Source organism: Cebus imitator, unplaced genomic scaffold (assembly GCF_001604975.1).
Source record: "Cebus imitator isolate Cc_AM_T3 unplaced genomic scaffold, Cebus_imitator-1.0 Scaffold21, whole genome shotgun sequence".
Taxonomy (NCBI): Eukaryota; Metazoa; Chordata; class Mammalia; order Primates; family Cebidae; genus Cebus; species Cebus imitator.
The window spans coordinates 11268713-11290540 of record NW_016107336.1 but is presented as its reverse complement, the minus strand read 5'-3'; the positions used below and the strand labels follow the sequence as shown (position 1 = coordinate 11290540).

The 21828-nt window shown below is 36.7% G+C and overlaps 1 protein-coding gene across 22 annotated transcripts in view; it reads right to left on the bottom strand.

Annotated features, from left to right (window-relative positions):
• The window catches only part of ARPP21 (cAMP regulated phosphoprotein 21), a 158782-nt gene that overhangs the window by 61505 nt on the left and 75449 nt on the right, over window positions 1-21828 (bottom strand). For 9 of the 22 annotated variants that reach the window (XM_017521769.2, XM_017521763.2, XM_017521766.2 and 6 more), the window contains 4 exons: window positions 19735-19772; window positions 17842-17901; window positions 13592-13824; window positions 5635-5868 (listed from right to left, as the gene is read on the bottom strand). In XM_017521769.2, coding sequence (XP_017377258.1) covers window positions 5635-5868; window positions 13592-13824; window positions 17842-17901; window positions 19735-19772 — 565 coding nt within the window. The remainder of the gene's footprint in view (window positions 1-5634; window positions 5869-13591; window positions 13825-17841; window positions 17902-19734; window positions 19773-21828) is intronic. The other 13 variants (XR_005198945.1, XM_037736055.1, XM_037736061.1 and 10 more) reach the window with 5 other exon arrangements.

The window sequence follows — 21828 nt, the reverse complement described above, 5'->3', positions numbered from 1 at the left end:
AAAAAAAAAAAAAAAAAAAAAGCGAGACAGATGAAAAAAATCTAAAAACTGACCCAGGGGCAAGGAAATATTCTAGTGAAAAAAGTGCGTATGCTATTCCTACAATAACAGACTGTTATAACATGGGAACTAAGCTAATTAAGTGAATATTCTAAGTAAAGAAAATCAGTCACAAAAGGACATCTACTGTGAAATCTCATTTATTACCTACAAGATCAGGCAGAACTAATCAATGATAATAGAATTCAGAACAGTAGTATGTCTGGGAGGGCATGAGGAAACCCACGGGAAGACTAGACATAGTCCAGGTCTCTGAGTCAAGTTTACACAGATTTTCACATATGCAAAAATTTATTAAGGTCTGCACTTCAGATGTGTGCAGATAATGCACTTCCCCTGTATATTGTATAGCTCCATAAATTAAGCAAGTAAAGTGGAGCAAGTTGGGGAGGAAAATGCTGAGATTGTAGTAAGGCCAAACAAAACGCTCAAGAGAGCAAAAGCCTTGACTTCAGCCCACTTAGGAATGGCAACCAGGGGCTCATATGCTCTGTTATTCCCACAAATTTTGAGTGCAAATATATTTGTGTGTTTGTAATGAGAAACTTTAAATGTTGCATACTCAGAAACATACCTAAATTCTGATCACAGTTTCATAACCAACACTAATGTGATGGGGAAGCAAACGTGCCAGAATTGAATTTGCAAAACAGCAACAAAATCAAGTGTTTGCTCTCACTTCCTCTTTTTTTAAATGTTCTTCATTTTCCAGGCACTTGTTTTCCTATCACATAGATGCATTTTATTGTTTTAAATGAATTTTCTTTTTGAAAAATGATTTTCTTCTAGCTTCAAAACTACAACCCATTTTCCCTCCCAAATCAGCAATTTGGGGAAAGATTTTTAAAAGCTCAATATTAAAAAATCTATCAGCCCATTTAGTGTTCTGATCTTTAGTTTTCCTGTGTTTCATTTGTTCTGTATTTTAGAAAGGCAAGAGAAAAATTCTAGGTACTTAACTTGTTGAAAAAAATCACGAAGATGGTCATATAACGCCATTTGGAATTATTTCAAAATCAGTCTCATGCGCATGCACACACACACACACACACACACACACACACACACAAACACACACACAATGTACATATTCAATGGAAAGGGCTGTATGGCTTTTGATTTACTCCAATGAAAACTAAGGAAGTATAAAAACTGACCGTAACTAAAATTTTACAACATAATTCCAAAAGCATTCATTTTTTTTTTGATAAATTCTAGACCCTCCATTTGAAATATGATTAATATGCTGTGGGCTAGAAGAAGTTTCTAAATAATTGCACATAAAAATACCACTAAGGATTCACTTAAGTAGAGAGAGATGGCAGGATCTTCTGGAAAGAGAAGAGAATACGAAAGATGGATTTTTATGCTCACCAACAAGGAGAGATGGAAAGAGCTGAGAAACATGAAAGAAGATGGACACCAGAGAACAGAACAAAAGCAATTTCCTAAGAGACGCAGGATAGGTGACGATTGGTTTCCAAGTCAGGCAATGGCAGTTTCTCTATATTCTGATTTCTACCGATCCAGATGCAATTACACTGAATACAAGCAATTAGTTTGAATGACAGCTGCTGAAGACTAAAGAGGAAAAAAGCATTGGCTGGCCCTCAGCCTAGTTAGCCTAGAGGAGGTTTTCATGTCAGAAACTGCACAAGCATGCTCAGCAGGCCTTGGCATGGGTGCTGGCATAGGTGGAGAGAGTGCAATGACAGAAGTAAGCCAGGGCACATTGAATGCAGAGCAGGTGCAGAGAAAAGGATTAAACGCAGAATGCTTATTCCTCTCAAGTATATGACATTAGGTGAAAAACTGCTCTGCTATCCATATCACCATGCATAATGGGCAGTAGATATTATTTCAATAAACGTAATTATTGAGCACCTGCACAGTGCCTAAGACCTTGTCATCAATTTCAGGAAAGCAAACAAAAAATTAAGCAAATAAAAAATATCTAAGCATGGACCCTCCACACAAGAAGCTTATATATATGTTAGTGTCAAGAAGATGAACTAAAGGGCAATTCATACAAGAAGTGAAGTCATCATATGATCTTGGTTTTTAACACCAAAGCATTTCTGTATTTACCCTTCTGTGAAGAAGGGTAACTATTTAAAAAGAAATAGTTACATTATAAGGGAGCTACTGATTATGGGTAGACATGGACTAACTTAGACCTTGCAAAGATACATTTATAGGCAGAATGCAAAATTCATGGTTCATTTAATTTTAAAAATGTGGGAACAGTTTGGATAAATAGATGCTAAAAGTCTTGATAAAAAATAAAAAGTATTGTTACGGAAGTCTATCAGGAATATTTGAAAGACAACAGATCCAAAAAGCTCCTCAAGTGAAGTCTTTGCAAATGGCATGACCTTACATAACACAGTCTTAAACTTGCACCAGATAATGGCCAAGCAAAATGTCAAAATAATATATATGAACATTAACGAGTTCTTGAGGGACGCCAATGTCTATTGGCATTTCTGGATTGCACTGAGTTGAAGTAAAATAGCCCAACAAAACTGAGCTTTCTGCTAAAAATTTCCCTAAACGAGGCTGGGTCTGAGACAGCTGGAGGAAGATCAAACCCAAGAGTCTAGGCTTGCCATACAAGGATGAAGATGTTATACAGGGAAAACTTTGAAAAACAGCCTCTGTGGCACCTCACTCATCCAGATGCCTGAAAAGCGAAGGAAGAACGAACAAAAGGTCTAAGTTAGAAATGGACCTGCTGAAAGCTGAGTCAGAGGCCAGACAAAATTAAAAGTTACGGTTATGCTGGGGAAACTGCAAAGGTACATGTGAATAGGTTGATTTCAGTGTGCCAAATATTCAGTACTTAGTAACAGCCAAGTCAACGGTGCTGACAAAGGAAGTTACATTTTTATTTCATTTAGTAGGCACATGATTGGCAGATACCTTAGTATTTTTAAATCATTGCTTATCTTATTATTGCTTAAAAGAGATGTTTTATCAATTATAGTTTTGCACATGAACCACATTCCAAATATATGACATTAGCTGAAAAACTGCTCTGTTTTCCATCCCACATATATAATGATTAGTAGATATTCCTTCAATAATGATGTAATTATTGAGCACCTGCACAGTGCCTAAGGCTTTTTTATCCATTCTGAGGAAGCAACAAATAAAATAACGAAGTATATGGCTCCTCTGCACAGAAGCTTGTAAGTATATTGGTAACAAGGAAATGAGCCCATGGGTACTACAAATGAGAAGCAAAATAGTCATATGATCTTGGTTCCTAACACCCAAGTATTTTCGTTGTGTACTTGGTAGAAAGCTACTTAAAAAAGGGTGAGCGGTGTAGCTTCTAGATTCACAGCAATGACAGAAGGAGATGAGTTCCAGCCCAAAGAGGCAAATTTTTAGTTTCAACAGTAAGAGATTTGATAAGTAGATACATGTACATACACACACATATACATACTACAGATACACCTATACATATAACATGCATTATATATAATACATACATGTACATACACATACATGTGTATATTTTCAATGTACAAAATAAGCATATTCTAGAAAAGAAGAAACATAATTCAACTTACATCTCACTACTAAAAATAGTATATAATATATTCATACATTTCCTTTTGCTTTAGAATATTTTAAACATAGCATTTGTCAGATCAGAAAAGTGTATGGAGAAGCTGTTCAACAGTGTTATTAAATCCTTTTCCTTAGTTGGGATCCTTTTACAAAAGAGATATTTTGATAGCAGCTCTAAATGACTCAGTCCAATGAATAAGAATTGGGACTTGGCATCAAATAACATTGTTTCTTTTTTCTATAAACAAGATTATAGATGATAATATACACATACACATGCACAACCATGCTATCATTACAAATAATATTCCTGCATTGTACCCTAAAAAATACGCTGTTGAGCTTTTTCAAAACACTCTGTAATTTTGCTTAAAACAAACCACTCAAAACAAGTGGTTAAAATGCGCTCTTTTCTGCAAGCCCTCTATCTCAATTAAAAGTGAAAGGGTTTAAGCCAACAAAGTCAAACAGTACTTTGATTAGTGCCCAAAGTAATGAATATGATCCTGGTCTTCTTGTCGTTTTCTTTATAGTGCTTACAATAATCCAGATAAAATAAAAGCAATCTAAACATCTTCCTTAGAAGTATCTAATCTGAAGCTTCAAACAGTTTTCAATAAAATGATTATGCCTTTCTTCCCTCAAGCTTATGGCATTTTCAATAAGTCTCAATCAAACACCATGACTTGGGAATGTGCCATATGTTTTATGAAAATGTGGCAATTATTCAAGTAACTATTTTATTACAGTTCTCATGTTTCTCTGAATTTCCTAATTACTGGTAGCACTATATTTATGAGAAGATTGAGTCAGATCATTTTTATGAGAGACTTATCCAGTTTCGCATTTGCAAGTTTAGCTAATTGAAGAAATAGTCTGGAATGGTCTAAGCAAAACTTCAGATCTGTTTCAAGGCAACTCCATCTATTGCCAGTCCCTAAAAAGACCTCTTAAGAAGTGACTCGTCAGTGCCAAGCTTTCTAAGTCAGGGATTCTCAACCAGGGTACAACTGACATATTGAACTGGATAATCTTCTACTGTGGAAGTCTGTCCTGGGCACTGGGGGATGTTTAGCAGCATTTCTGGCCTCTACCTACTGGGTGCTGATAGCAGTCCTCTTCTCCCCAGGTCATGGTAATCAAAATGTCTCCAGATATCGCCAAATGGCCTTCGGGGCAGAGACAAAAATGCCCCTGGTTGAGAAGTCTCCCTCGCAAATAAGAAGATATTCCTGAGTTCATTTCCTGATGTTAGAACCTCAATGGCCTCAGTCTTTTGAAATCAATGTGGAAGTTAAATGACCCACTAGAGAAATGCAAAATTAAAGAACCAATGACCAATTCATCATGGAAGAAACTGTAATCACAGAGTGAACAATTTTCTAAACCCCACCAAAATCAGTCTAGGACTGACATTTCTGAAGTACGCAAGAATTTTCTCTCTGTATCCTCTTCGCCACTGCTATTTGTTCAACTTTCTTCACTGCTGTCCTTCAACTTTCTTACGCTGAAGTTCTAAGGTTAAAAAGCAACTTCCATGGTTGATGGTCACTATATGTTTCAATGGATACTTCAACTCTAGAAATATCCTTGGCTGCAAAAACACTTCTGACATAATACAGGCTAACTGAGGATTTAGACTGAGGAACACAAAGTTTTAATTAGTATATCCCATCTTATCACCATGTTGTCTCATCTTAGCTCCTAAGCATGCATGAGAGACATTGTAGTAAAAGAAAAAAGACAAAGAGAAAAGTAGATGCTTCTGGAAATATCTATATCAATATCAATATTGATATGAAGATATAGATATATAGGTATAGATACTGCTGTAAATCTGCTCTTTCTAAACAAAAATGCTTCACAGCAGTTCATGCAACTAGCTTTCCTGTTCAGGAATTTTCAGAACATTTGCTAGCAAATTCATAAGATCAAACATAAGAACAAACTCCTGAAAGCCCTGTGTTGCTGATAAAGCAGGTAGTAACTCACCTGTGTGTGGATTAAGAAGGATGCTTCCAGGTGGGATGCCTGTTGCAGCTTCAAGTGGAAGGAGGATGTAGCTGGTGCTGCTGGGAGTGACCTGGCCCCCTATTCCATTCTCTGGATAAGGCACACAGCCTGGAGAACCAGCTGCCACACCTGAGACCAGGGGTGTGCTCTGGAGAGGTGGATGGGTGCGGGACAGCGATCCCGAAGAGCCTGCGCTGCTGGAAGACTCCGAACCTGGCATAGGGATACGATCAACAAATCATTCAACACACAGAGAAGAGAGAAAGCACCGATCTGCATCTAAATGCTTGCTTTTCTGTGACGCATCATTAAAAAATTTGAGACGCATGCTGTAGAATAAGATTAACTAATGGCCCTCCCCTAGTTTGGCCTCATATTTTATGGAAATAGTTGCTACATATTTTTCAGATGTGTCAATTTTCTGGGAAAAGAGGAATTAAGAATGAGAACTTTCTCAGCCTTTTCACAAATTACTAGGGTGATAAATCAGTACAGGGTACCCTAAAGTTCTGAACTCAGTACCTGAAAACTCCCTCCTATATCCGCAAGTAATTAGTACCATGGAAATGTCTTACTAAGCTGAAATAATAGGAGTAAAATGACTGGGAGGGAGGTTAGAGACTGCACCTTAAGGAAGGGCCCTATGATATGCAGGTCATGTGCATGGTTCTAAAGTACTGGTTCTCCAACACCTATACAGCTGAAGTCTGAAGGGGTCTAGTCATAAATAATCTTTCACCTTCATGTGTGAGTAGAAGACCTGGGAGCATAGCATATATGAGCAAACACATTTCAAATTCTAATCGGATCGCTTTTAAGGAGTGGCATGATTTAGGAGAATGTGTGAAGGATTGAATGTCAGGGAGACACAAATGAATCAGGGCTTTTTCTAACCATCTGATCAGAGGCAATTAAAAACCATTGAATGTTATAATTCTTGTGTGTGAAGTTGAAACTTTAGATGTTAAGGATTTTAAAAACAAACAAAAGATGCGGCCAGGTGTGGTGGCTCACACTTGTAATCCCAGCACTTTAGGAGGCCAAGTTGGTTGGATCACAAGGTCAGGAGATCGAGGCCATCCTGGCTAACATAGTGAAACCCCATCTCTACTGAAAATACAAAAAATTAGCTAGGCGTGGTGGTGCGTGCCTGTAGTCCGAGCTGCTTGGGAAGCTGAGGCAAGAGAATCGCTTGAACCTGGGAGGCAGAGGTTGCAGTGAGCCAGGATCACACCACTGCACTCCAGCCTGGATGACAGAGCAAGACTCAGTCTAAAAAAAAGAAAAAGAAAAAAAAAAAAAAGATGCAAGGAATCAAATAGATGGTGGGCATTATTATTATTAATGTAATATATTTAAGTGTTTATGGTACTGTACTGAATTTTGCATATTTGAAGAAGCCTTATTGGTATGATTAAAGGGTAGATTAAAGAGAGCTTGGCCTTATAATGACTGAATATCCTTTAGATGACACAGAATAGTAAAATAATCATGATGTTTATGGATTCCAAATTTTTCAGACACATAGATAACCCGGAACAGTGTGCAGAAGCCCCTAAGGTGAATCTAACAATCTCTTCTGTCCTACCATTATGAACAAAAAGAGAAACATATCCCAATATGTCCATTGGCACTCACTGGCATTTCACTGCAGCAAGAGCCAAGCAACCCCAGTACCCTTAATCATGGCTCTCCTGGGCACTAGGTATTAACCAGAGCTGCCAAGAGAAAACACTCTAAGTAAAATTTATACTACTGCAAGTTCAAACTAATAGATTACTTGGGTAATACAGGTTGCAAGAATGTCATACATGAAGTTGATTAAATCATCAGCCTACACCATTGATTATGTCATTAAAAAGGCATTCTCGTGTATCATTAAAGTCAAAATATGTAATCAGTTATTAACACTCTTTTCAAAAGATTCTAAAATATGCCCTTAAACTGGAGATCTTTTAAAATAAGTGAAAAGAATATAACATTTCAGTGTAGAGAAGAAGGGTATTTGGAAAGGGTGATAATTCTGAGGAGAATGATAATATTTACTGGGCACTTAGTATGTGTAAGCACTTGAATAAACACTTAAGTAATAACAGTTACTGCCTGTACAGAAACTGAAATACAAGAAAGTTAGGTAACTCAGGTCAGCTCATACAGCTAGATAATGGCAGAGCTAGAATTTGGTCCATACAGACTTATCTATAGCTCAAGCTTTAACCGTGACCCCACATTGCTCCTTGAAACTGTACATATGCATATATCATGACCTGTCACAAGTGTTCTGGTGTTCTCAGTTGGGCATCTTTACTGCTTTCCTCATGACTTGATTATTAATAATGATAGTTTTACGTCAATTCAGGATGTTCCACCTAAGTGGTTTAGAATGCTGATGGGGTTCTGAATAAGGCATGGGGAGAAAAATAAAAATATGTAAAAAGAATATTGAAAATGCTAATAGAAGTTTTGAGACTATGTCACTGAAATTATGACTCTGCGATCATAGTCTCAATGCAGACTGTAGCATTTGTTTATGACCTGCTGTGGGCAATTTGATGCTACATTACATGTTTGACTCTAGTGCCAACAGCAACAATAAAACTCCTGTACCCAGGTATTTAAGGTTATACAAACATAGTGAAGCTCATCTCCAGACTGTGGGACCAGGCACGGAAGAAAGAGTTGGGGCCAAAGAAGTGCGTCCTAACTCGGATGTGGGCTGTAAGCTAGTGACGACATGGGTGTGTGTGTTGGGTGGGGTGGGTTGATGCAGACAGACTGAAGTGTCACAATCGAATCCAAAGAGTAATTTAATTTTGGTTTTAGAAGGATGGTCATTAATCACTGATTTACAATATTATACCCTTCCCTCACCTGGGGGAACAGAAGCAGCATCAATAGGAGAAATGAGGAGGCAATGCAAATGATTTGATTCCACAGGTAAAAGGAAGGAAGAAAACCTAAATTTGGCTCAAATTCTCTGCACTTGATAAGATGGAAATAAAGTCAAACCTCTCCAAAAGGATAGCTCAGCAATCAACATGCAGCCAGAATTAGTAACTGGCCCTTCTGATTGGCTTATAACCAGCTTTGACCAGCATGTAAACATCAATCATGAAGGTCACAGTGAGCCACATTCCACACATAGCCAGGGTTGCTAAAGTCTGTGATAAAACACAAAAGCTAATGATGGTGCTAAAAGGCACAGGATTAGAAGTGTTCAAATAGTTTTTAAACAATGAAATTGATATTTGAGAACTTTTAAGATATAGAATAACTGAGAGTTAAAAGTATTTCTGGTTTCCTTTTTTAGAGGTTTGATGATAACCATAACAAATATTTATACAGTATGCGTATGTGACAAGCACTGTGCTACTTTCTCTATGACAATTGTCTAATCTAATTTTTACAGTAGCCTCATTTTGGAGATGAGAACTGATCTTCAGACATGTTAAATAAATTTCCCAAAACTCAGTGTGTGGTATGACCTGAGCTCAAACCCAGGCAAACTGATTCCACAGGTGGCTCTTTAAGCCTGTAGGTCATGTAGGTCATGTTCATCTTCTTTGCATTTAGGCAAGGCCCATGTGGGGCCAGGGCCCTGAGCAAGCCTGTGTGAAGTTCTAGGAGATACTAGATAGAAATTCCATGCTAGACACAGTGGGATGCTTAGAAACCAAAGCTGAATCCCAAGGGGTAGCCACAGAGAGGAGAAAAAAGAAGACATCTGAGTGGACAGGTGAGAGACTCAGGTGAACCCTCCAGAGAAAAACAGAAAACCAAAAATGGGAAACATGACAAAAGATAGAAAAAGAGATCACAAGGCAAGACAAAATGAAAAACCAGGAAAGGACAGGGCAGAAGGGGAAGGGCATAGGCAGATTCCTTTGGAGCAGATGGAACTTTCCCCAGGGAGGAAGAATGCTGGGTTTTAATTCTAGTTCTGACACTTACTAGCTGTGTTTTCTTCATGAAGTGACTACTTTAGACCTCAATATACTCTTGTAAAATATAAGGTACCAGACTAAATGGGGAGCAATGGTAAGAAAGATGACTTTAATATTCCCCTCAGCTTGACCAAACTTTTCTCTCTTTTCTTAGACTAGGGCCTCCTCACCTCCCTTTCCTTAGAGCATTTATGCCCCTTTGAGATGTAAATCTCCTAGCCTTTAGCCACTTTTACAACCCAGGAAGAACTTTCTTAAGTACCTGAAAGTCATCCCTTTGAAATCTAATCATCATAAAAAATAGAGCCCCTATCTCTCAGTTTCTGTGGGAGCATAGGAGCCTAACTTTCACAGCACCAATTAGCAAACACATATAGCCTAATCACATCACTCAGTTTCCTCCATAATGTCCTCCAAAATTTTACCACTTGCTCACCCAGTGCTTGAAGACTCCTGCTTTTTGATTCAGTGGAATTCAGTTCTCTCTCTAAAAAGAGAGATCACAGTCTTGATCCTTGTTGCAATAATAATGAATAAATTCTTTTTCCTGCACCATCTGGTACAATTTTTCTTTTACAAGGACCACAAGTCATAAAGGTTTTATTTCTGAATTATATAATTTAAGAAAATATTTCCAGATTCAAGGGAGTTAGGGTTCAGTGGAATAACTTAACGCTTCCAAAATTACAAGAAGGAAGAGAATATCCAGGATGTATTATATTAGTGTAGTAACGAAGATAGAGACAAAGAAGAGGAAATGGTAGAAACGTGAGGTGTCTTGGACTGGATCAAAAAACACTCTAGGATGTACGCAAGGATGTGGCAATAGCAAGAATAGCCTTGCATCCAGAAAACATCAAGCCAGAACGCCTCAAATTGTTAAAACAAACAAAAGGACGTCTTATTTTTTCAGAGCAGTTGTGTTTGAAATGTGGTTCCCAGACAAACAGCATTGCATCAACTGGGAACTTGTTGGAAATGCAAGTTCTCAGGCCCCATCCCAGACCTAGGTGCTCAGAAACCCTAGATTGAGTGCTGCAATCTGGTATTTAAGGAATCCTTTGGGTGATTCTGATGGAGCTAAAGTTGAGAAACCCTGCTTTGAAAATCAAGATGATGGAACAATAGTAGCAGCATAGATAGGCCAATGGGGAAGAAATAGATGCCATACTCTTATTTCTCAACCACATTGCTCTTAACAAGAAACAGCTGAGGTTGCTGTGCAGCTACCATTCAACTGCTTTTCCTAAGGAGGATACAAGGGCATCACCTGCCTCCAGAAATGTGTGCTGGGCATCTGGTAGGCAGCGGCCTCAAGAGAATGTGCTTGTACATTGGCACTTCAGTAATACATTTCCTTCCAAAATGTCGGAAAACGTGTTTCCAATGTTGAAAAAGTCTCATCATTATCTATTTAAAGCTAGAATCTGTGTAATTAGAGGAGGAGAAGAGTAACTTAAATGTCACAACTCCAGACTTGGTTTCTAAAAGGTCATCAAAAAAAGTTTGCAATTCCACTGTGAACAATTAGGTAAAAAATGGAAAACTTGTGCTGTTCTGAAGCTCTGTGACAGCAAAACTGACAGCTTTGCTTCATAAATCCATCTTGGGAAATTGTAAGTTTGTTTTGACATCCTACCTTGATCTTCTTTAAGTTTTTATTCCCTTTCCATGCCTGCACTTTGACAAGCTTTCAAATGGAGACACTTAGATTAAAAGAAAAAAAAGTCTGAAGCACTTATAGTCTCTAATCATTCTTCAAAGAACATGGCATTTTAACATTTTTGAAGTGTTTTAAATGTTTCCAAAGAGCTTTGCCTTGGAAGTGACTGGGGGGCTGGTGCATGGAGAATGACTATTAATTTAAAAATCTTAAGAGCTCTTTTGGTGTGCTGGAATTTTTAAGTGCACCATTTAAAGTACTTGGTTTTCACATTTTAAGGAGATTTAAAACTATTAAACCTTTCTTAGTTTACAAGAGCTCAAGTGCACCACAGTGGATTTTCTTTACTCTAGTTGCTACAATAGTATGATATGAGAGCAATTAATTACAGTAAGAAATCAAGAACTCACCAATTAGTGAATAAAAATTGCAGGAAGGTAGTGTGAGCCCAACTGAATCGTACCAAGAAGTAGGGTGTGTGTATTAAATAGGGGCTGTAAATAAATGCTATTAATTTTCTCCTTATATAGAAAAACATGAGATAATTTTTAGGAGGAATTTGTCAACAACCTAATTATGTTAAACCATCAGCAAATTGACCCAGATTTTGCATGGAGGTGTGGGACCCCTTGGCCTTAACAAGAGTGTAAAAGTTGATTGGGAAAATATCCACAGTCCAGGGCAGCCCGTGTTGAAACTCTTTTTTTTTTTTTTTTTTCTCAGATGGAGTTTCACTCTTGTTACCCAGGCTGGAGTGCAATGGCGCGATCTTGGCTCACTGCAAACTCCGCCTCCTGGGTTCAGGCAATCCTCCTGCCTCAGCCTCCTGAGTAGCTGGGATTACAGGCACACACCACTATGCCCGGCTAATGTTTTGTACTTTTAGTAGAGACGGGGTTTCACCATGTTGACCAGGATGGTCTTGATCTCTTGACCTCGTGATCCACCCGCCTCGGCCTCCCAAAGTGCTGGGATTACAGGCTTGAACCACTGCGCCCAGCAGATTCTTAATGGCTATTCCCCATTCATCATCCCACTCCTGCTTGGCCTCCCACTCACCTGTAACTTCAGGATCCTGAATGTTCCACCTGTACAATCTGACACCCAGAGCATACGACGGATTCACAACTGTCAACGCCCCACCCCACCCAAACAAGTGTCAGGGAACTTGATTTTCCAGGGCAGAACCAAAACAAAGCAAAAACAATTACATAACAAAAATCACAAACTTCAGTTAATGGAATGCTAGTGAAAGGTCATTTGTCCCCTTCCTGAGATTTTAGGAGGTATTTTAATTGTGAACATTTGAAAATAATTAAAAAAAAATAGTAAATAATCTTTGGGAGACAGAAGAGCTAGAAATGGCAGACCATGAGGGTATTTTGCAGACTCATGTAAGCACCATGGTATATGCTTCCATCAGTTTAAAGTTGTTTCAAGTTAATGGCTCTCCTAGATCTCTCATTATCACTCACCTTTCCAGACCTTTCATGCAAACTTGAACTACCTACCTCAGAATATCATTATTTGCTTCACTTTGCAAAAAAAAGATACAAGCACTTGGTAACTTGGAAACTATAAATCTCTCTGACACTCACTTGTCTTATCTGCAAAGTAGGGATAAAAACATTAAATGGCAATAATAAAAATGAATTAGAACAGAGTTTATTGGGAGTTTATAACTTGCCAGATGTTAATCAAGTTGCTTTTTGTATACTGACTCTTTTAGTCTTCATAATATTTCTATAATATAGGTACTATTATTATTTCTATTTATCAGATGAAGAAAACGAGGCACAAAGCAGTTGAAAATCATGTCCAGGATCATACTAACAGCATCTCAGTGCAAGAACAAAAGCTACTAATATTATAATTATCTTACAGTGTGTTTTTAAGGAATAATTCATATTACTAAATTTAAAAGCAATAGCAAACTTTTGCTAGTTTCTGTGATGCAGGTGCCATGGTAATCATTTTTATATAAGTAATGTAATTTAAACTTAAGTTTACTGAGTAAACTTAAATTAAGTAAGTAAACTTAAGTACTTAAGTAAGTAAACTCTAAGTCTACTGAGGTGGGTTTGGATGACATTATATAACCTGCATTTTACAGATGAGAAAATTGAAGTCTTGGAGAGGTTAATAACTTGACCTAGGCATATAGCTGGCAAGAGACAGTGACCTATTTAAATTGTACCTTCTGACTTCTAGCTATCCCTGTAATTAATATCCTCATTATCAGCCAACTCAAAGTCAGAGGGAATGGTGACCATATGGCTTGGATAGAATTCAAAAAATACCGCAGGACATAAACACATTCAGTACTAACTACCTGCTTTGGACAGCTTCCCGGTACTCCTGGTACTAGAAGTGCTGTCACCCCTGGTCAGCACCGTGATGCCCCCAAAACTCGCTGTCTTGGTCATGGTGGGCTTTAGATTGCGGTTGGAACTGTCGGAGTCTGTGCTGCTCCAGGCCCTTTGGTGGTCAGACCACTTGAGTTCATTTTCTGAGCTGCTCTGTCGACTCCCGGATGTTCTCCCTGAGCCATCTCTGTTGCCCCTGGAGCACAGCCACCAGAAAGATGCAAAGGGACAGGATTACCTTACTTGAATGGTGTGGTGCAGAGCAAGCCTTTCTTTGGAAGAGGCATCCATACAAGACCCTTTTTGCCAACCATTTTCATTAAACCAGTTGCCTCCCAGTGTTACAAATACTTTGGTGATATATAGACAGATAACACGTCACACATAACACACAGGTTACAAACAGAAAAACCAAACCTAGAAATGTCACATGATCCCTCTGTCGGTGAAGGAGAAACAACTAGAAAAACATGATATAAAATGTAGTTGTTAATTTCTCTTGCAAAGAGAATAGGTAGATAAGTTCTCCTGACTCAAATCAATAATCGATGGATGTTCAGAGGTAATTATGATCTTAAATGATTCTAAAAGTAACTCCCACCAAAGAAGACTTTATCTCTCTCTTTAGCACAAAATAATTGTCAATGGAAAAATCCACACATATCCAGAGAAGCTGTTAATTCATGTTCCAGCTTTATGAAATATATATCTGAAATAACCAAGGTTTCGAGAGATAGCATAGAAATCACAGAAATTACTCTATTAACCTATGGTAAGAATTTTGTCCACTGAGTTTAACCTTCATGGTCAGAGGAAAGAGCCCTTTAATTCTTTTCACTTAGAAAAACTTTTGAAAGTAACAATAGTGTAAACACTATACACTGACACAAAACTTTCCAAAGGGAACAATGGAAATAACAAAAAAAGCTCCCCAGGTGAAAGAACACATTTGTTCAAACTTCAAATGGAAAAAGAATAAACGTATTGGAAGAGATCCAATAACCACAAGTGAATTTTGAAGACCCTGAAGTATCTCTAAGAAATATGCAAAATTGCATGTATTTTATAGAGAAATTTGATGAAATTTGCATTTTCATTGGTTTCCAATCTGTCTAAAGCATAACTTTGTTAGTATTTTAAAAGATTTTCTGAAGATAAAAATAATGCATTAGTAAAATACCTTAAAATTTTAATGGATTATAAATAAGTGAAGGGAACATAAATCATGATCAGTAAATATAACACCTAATTCATATTAGCAATGTGACATATTTAAGCCTTGATTCAAATCTCGCAGATGTGATTGGTAGCTTCATTGAAAAATATTTTAAAGACAACAATGTGCTGTTGAGATGTTTGAAGTGCACATATCTGATTGAAATACTCACCAACAAAATTGTACATACAGTACAAGGAAAATTTTAAGTGTTGCTTTAACTTTACTCACAAAACTTTTTCTTTTATTTCAGGAAAACATAAGGTAAATGGATACAAGAGATTAAAATGAAATAGCTGATTTGTGACAGGAACTTTGTAAAGCAAAGGGAGGAAGGGGTACAGGATATTCACAAAACAAGCACTTTCGAGTGGAAGATTAGATGAAAATACTCAGTGTCCTGCCATCTTCTATTAACATTTTACAAACATTCTGTTCTCAGTACCACATGGATGGCTGGTTTTAGAAATAAGAACCACTTGCTGAAAGCCAAGTTGCAGGTATGACCAACCAGACCTTTACCAATGACCAGGTGGCTTTATCTCTTAAACTCCTCTGAAATTCAAGAAAGCCATGGGAGATAGAGTGGAGAAATAAATTGCCTTTTCAAGGGCTTGGTGTTCTATTTCTGATTGTCTTCTCTTTAAATCTCCAGATTCAACTTCATTCTTCTCCCGTATAATCCTGATTATGTTACCTATCTTTCACAAAGTCTAGCAAAATCATTATTCAACAACTGCGAATGCACCAGAAATGTGACAATAATCTCATTTGCAGCTAATTTGACATATTTATTACAGAAAAACACTGGCTTGATGATTTGGGAGTGGTGCTCAGCCTCAGACTATCAGATGCATGAGATGGAAGCTCTCCATATGAGGGTGATCCCTTGTTCCTATTACTAATTCTGCTTCAATTATCTCTTTAGCCATGATCTCTGCACCTCCGTGGCAGGAATCCAGACTTTCTCTAAATGCCAGTATGACTGAGCCATTTGGGTAAAGAAGGTGGCCACCATTATTTCTGGGTGCAATTTAGTGTGTTGTAGTAGTCTACACCCTTCACCCTGGTAGAGCTATTTTTAGAGCTATAAGAAGTTCCTTTAGACTCATGCCACATCCCCTGGTCAATAAGGTGACCTAAGATGTATTTAACGTCTCTATCTCTACCTCATCAGCTCAAATCACGGTCCTAAACAATAATCTGTGCATTTTAAAAAGAAAGAGAAATTAAGTTGCTGATTTAGGGAATTAGCATTGAGATTCAAAAATAATGTATAATTCTAATTTATGATTCCTAGGTATTTATACATTAAAACATATTTTGTATTTCTCTATCTTATACTGCACTATCATCTTAACAGTGGTGAGGTGAGGTCCAGTATTGAATTCCAAATCTGTTTGGGTCTGGGGTAATAGGCATTGTAGAAAACCACACCCACAGGTGTCTTTCCTTCCCTCCCAGACCCAGTCTTGGTCCTCTCCTACTGGAACACAGGAAGCCAATAGTAATGAGCTACCTGGTCATTGGAACTGGCCCTCTAGGATTTGATCCCAAGATAGAGTTATAAAGCATATATTTTAAGCTGTTTCTGTGCTGATTAATATAACTGTAAATATTTATTTTTCCTTATGTCTAAATGTGTGGGGTTTTTTGTTTTGTTTTGTTTTGGCTTTTGCACAGGTTAGGGATGATATACACCTTGAACTGCTTTTACAATTGTGTGAATGGGTTTGTGTTAAGCTACATTCCTGAGTTTCTGCGCTTGGTGATTTTGGCGAGTGATGAAATTCTATTTGGGTTAAGTATGTGGTAGCTCTGTCTTGGGGCAGATTTGGGATTATGTATAACTAACTGACCTCTAGGGGACAAGAACCCATGTTTTATCTATATTGGCCTAAACAAACTAGGTCATAATGTGTGAGTGCAGGACTGATGGTAAATTTTAGCTCTTTTCTGAGTTTTCAAGAGAAGTGCAAGGTTACTTTCTTAAATCTTCAAGTGTGAAGAAGAAAATTAATTGTCTGATGATACATACAGAAGACTTCATAGACTGCATAGTTCAATGTAGAAAGATGAAGGAAGTCCAAAAAGAAGCTTCTGTTTTTTGCTTCAATCAAAGTGTAAGATAATAAATTACCTTTACTCATAATGAGTTCTAAAGTCCAGATTTATTGCAAAAAATGTATTTTCTCAACATTCAGTTCATCTGCTATTCTTAAATTTTAAGTGGGTTAGAGTTTTGTTGTTGTTGTTGTTGTCATTCCTACAACAGAGATAAATCCTGATATTCATAAACACATTAACACATTAAGTATATATATCGGATACTGAGTATACTCATAGTACTGTGTGCACTTTGCTCTACAATGGATGTCCGATATACATTGAACAGAACAGTGAGAAAATGGGTATGGTCCCTCTGCTTTCATAGAGCTTCTAGCCTAGTATAGAACTTTTTAAAAATTATCACTCTTTCCTCTTATCCCACACAGATTTTAATTGAAGTAGTTCATTATAATTGGAAGGAACCTCGTAGCTTTCTTTAGAAATAAAATTCACCCTTGAAAACATACCATTTGAAAAATTATAAAATATAAAATTAAAAATTGGTTACCCAAATATGGCTATCATTGATTTATTTTCCAGTGTTGAGAATGTATGTACAGTTGCAATCTGTCAGGGAGAATTTAAATTATTCACTGTAATTCACTGAAGTTAATCTGAGAAAGTTAAAGCAGTGTGCTACCAAAGTTAGCCCTAGAAAAGCAGAACACTAGAACCCTAAAGAATTGTACACAAAGTGATAGATTTCCAGTTGAATATCTCATACTACCAAATATAATTTAAATACTAGCTACGTAACAAGATTTACAAAGAGGTAACTAGACATTCTTTGAATGAACAGAAATATTTTACACGAGTACACTAGTATTTAACATTGATTCTACCACAAAATCTGAAAAAACACAGTTTAAGAAAGTAAACCATACCAACCGAAAGAGCTGTCTTTTCTTATAGGTTTCATTGCATATGTTACTGTCTTCCAAGAGCCTACTGGAAATGAAAAACATGATTTTTATGATATAAAATCTAAGGGTACTAAATGCCCTATGTTAAATGGATGTGCACTCTACTATTGCACACCTTTCTTGTAAATCAATCCACACAATGTTTTATTTACATGATGTTGAATTTTGCCATAATGAATTAATGGCAGTAAAATAGGACTAAGATTTATATGCTAGGATCAAGGCACTGATGCTAGGTAAGGGGGAAAGAAGAAAAGAGGAAGTAGAGGGAATAGAAGAGGAGAAGAGAATAAAAGAGATTGATATATATAATAGAGATTTAATTAAATATATTAGTTGTGATTTTTAGGGTAATATATTAAAACTATTCTTTATATTTTGGCATAATGAAATATTGGCATTCCAGAGGCAGGTATCCAAGAAATACATTTATATTTGGAGGGAAGCCGTTTAAGTAGATTTTTGGTTTTGGGAACATCAAGACATGTTAACATATGCAGTATACACACATGACCAATTATTGTAATGTTGAATATAATCCAACTATAAGGGACATTTAAATGTAAAGGAATAAGATTAGGGAGGAAGGTAGGGAAAATGATTGGCTAGAATACTAGAGAATAAAGTTTCCCATGAATCTAAATTGCACGTGCTCACTTAATTTTTTTGGCAAAGATAAAGAATTTTGGAATCCTTTAGCATCACCTGCAAGATGTCAGTGCTTACGGATTCTTGGTTTTAATGTAAATAGGGTATATTTGTCTAAATATACATGGACTTTGAAGTTGTTTTTGAATCCCATTTACGAGTTTCTCAATTGTATTTCTTCTTTTAAAAGAGGTTATTCCACTAAGGGGTTTAGTCATGTTTCTTGAAGATTTCCAAACTGCAAATATGAATGATGCAAAATTTTAAGCCAATCATCTTGAATACCCAGTTTAAATCTCTGAGTAATGGCATTTAATCAAACAGTCTCCATTTTAATCAATGGCATAGGAATGCCCATTAAGCAAAGTCCTGAAATAAAATTAACCACTGCTTTATTTATATATACCATATCTCCAGATCAAGGTACCCATTTTGATGCCTCTTAAATGTGATTAGTGCAGTTAGTGTGGATTCCTTAATTTGCCCTGAGTATTTGCAATTAAATCAATGAGGTATTTTAATATATGTGTCAATTTAAGAATGATTTTTGAAGGGTATATATACATTTGAAAACTTTTTGCTCTTATCTCCAAGATTCTCTATAAATTTTATAACTCATTAATTTCTAACAACAACCTCACCCTACTAACTCCTATGCCAGGTACACTGCTAAATCTAGGCCAGTTTAGATCATGTTTTCAAGGCTAAGTCTTTTATGAAGACTAATAGATTGTTTAGAATTTAAAAATCTGAAATAATATTATTCCAATTATTATTTGTACAGCAATATATTATTATGGGGCACAAGAAGTGGCCAATAATACCAAATATATGCATGCTTCTAGCAGACTACCAAATAAGCCAATGAAACTGCAACTTCCTGTGATGTCTCAATATTTATCATTCTTAATGCCTGGTGAAGGTAATAGGAATTATACCTTTGCAAGGACCAGAAATTGAGACTATAATAAGAAAAATGTTTACAATTCTGCTTGGAATTAACAGAGAAAGTTTTTCCAAATTAGGTAATTTTTAGATGTGTTAAATAACATATATGTGTGAATATATATGTGTGTACACATAGATATATGTATTTGCTAATACATATATTCAAGCACACACATACATAGCATATATATTTATGAATATACAGGACACACATGACAGACGTTGTTCCTCTACAGACATGAAAAAGTAAATTTTATTTTACCTGTTTTCCACAAAAAGGCTTTCCTGGGAGCAAACTGACTGAAAAATAAAAAAAGGCATTGGATCAGACGTTCTGGATATGCTGAGGGATCCCGAATACTTGCCTGATTTTAAAACTAATTTTCCCTCATAGGGGAAAAGAATAAAAAATATGTACAGAAGATAGAAATAAAAAAGGAAAAAGGTAGGTTAGGATTAGAAAAGTAAATAATCTCATGCGGCATAGGCTATGTTTCCTTCAGAACATCTCCAGGTTTTAGGTTTAGTCTGTTTGGCATGGAGGTCAGAAGAAGAGAAATGTGAATGAAACTGCTGGAGAAACATGAGGCCGTCGGATTCTGAGCTAGTGGTTTCTTCTGGAGCTGCACAGGTGCAGCCACCAACAAAAGCCAAGGAAAAGGGTTCAAATCAAGGCAAAGCATGCAAACTCCATACGATCCACCTAAGAATGGGAGAGCCATAAAGCCACATTCCTGAAATTATTACCTGGTATGGACAAACGCTCATGAGAGAAAGAGGTTGACTGCGAGACTCTCAACATTGAAGAAATGCCATCAATTATTAATTTTAAGTAAGAGGGGAAGGGTAGAAGACCAGTGAAGAGGAAAATAAGCTAATTAAAAAAAATCAAGCTCCATCTAATATTTCCCAGTTTTTCACATAGAAAAGCCAATGACTTTCTTCTTAGCTTCTATTCACTGAGTATTCATTTCTTTCTTATCTTGTGTTTAATGCACAATGTAGGGAGGATAAAATTCCATTACCATTACATGCTGAGGGAAGGTGAATCAAATTAAACAAATAGAAAAGAGAAGTCTAGACTAAGATATGATGCTGTGGTCTATAACAGGGTGACTGTATTTAGGAAGTAACACAAAACCATTTCCAAAGTACTTAAGTTTTTAAACATAAATAAATACACATCTTATTATATGCATAGATTTTCAAAATGATGAATAAATGACTTGTTAAAGGGATAAGTAGAGACTTAACAGGTCAATTTTAAGATAAAACAAAACCAAAGAAGTAATAATAACCTTTTAATAACCAATTATTGATATAAAAGATCCTGCTTACGTAACCTGAAAGGCAAGCAGAATATTGGTTTCTATTTTCATTTGGTTAGAGAAATAATTTCCTGCCTCTAAGTCAAAGGGCTAGATTTAGGGGTAGTGTTTCCCTCAGTGTTGTGAGAATTTCAGTGACGGCAATTCTAAGGTTTATGCTTAACCTTTCTGCACTTAATGTGCATCCTGAATTTCAAGTGTGTAAAAACTTGATTTAACAAAAAGCAAAAAGAGCCAATTAAAAGATAAAGCTTTTCAGAAAATAACTTTTTTTAAAAACTTGACACACACATATATATACAATATACAATATATATGTGTGTGTCAAGTTTTTCCTTTCATATACATATATGAAAGGAAAACAAACATAAATGATGAGCCATTGACATTCCTATGAGGGGCTCTTTACAGTACACTGAATATCCTAACTTCTTTTATTTCCTTTAATTTGGTTTTACTATTGGCTGGAGTCAAGTAATGGCATGTAAAAGAAAGTGAGGTTAGCTCAGATATACATTATGAGTTCATACGTGGCTACTTCTCAGCTCTAATAGTTGGAAAAAGGTTGATTGTGTTTATAATGTTTTGTCTGGGTATTGGAATTATTGAGACTCTATTTCTCTGAAGGAGTTAATTAAAGATATAGTGACCTCTTCAGATCGAATCTAATAGCATTTGGGGGAAAGTTAAGAACCCCAAACTCTGTATTAAAAAGTAATACACCAGCAAGTCAAGATACCTTGCCCAGGCTGGAGCGGTGGCTCACACTTGTAATCCCAGCACATTGGGGAGGCCAGGGCAGGCAGATCACTTGACCTCAGGAGTTCAAGACCAGCCTGGGAAACATGGTGAAACCCTGTCTCTACAAAAAATACAAAAATTAGCGGGGCATGGTGGTGCACACCTGTGGTTCCAACTATCGGTAGACTGAGGTGGAAGAATCACTTGAGCCCAGAATCCAGAGGTTGCAGTGAGCTGAGATCATACCACTGCACTCCAACCTAGGCAACAGAGACCTTGTCTCAAAA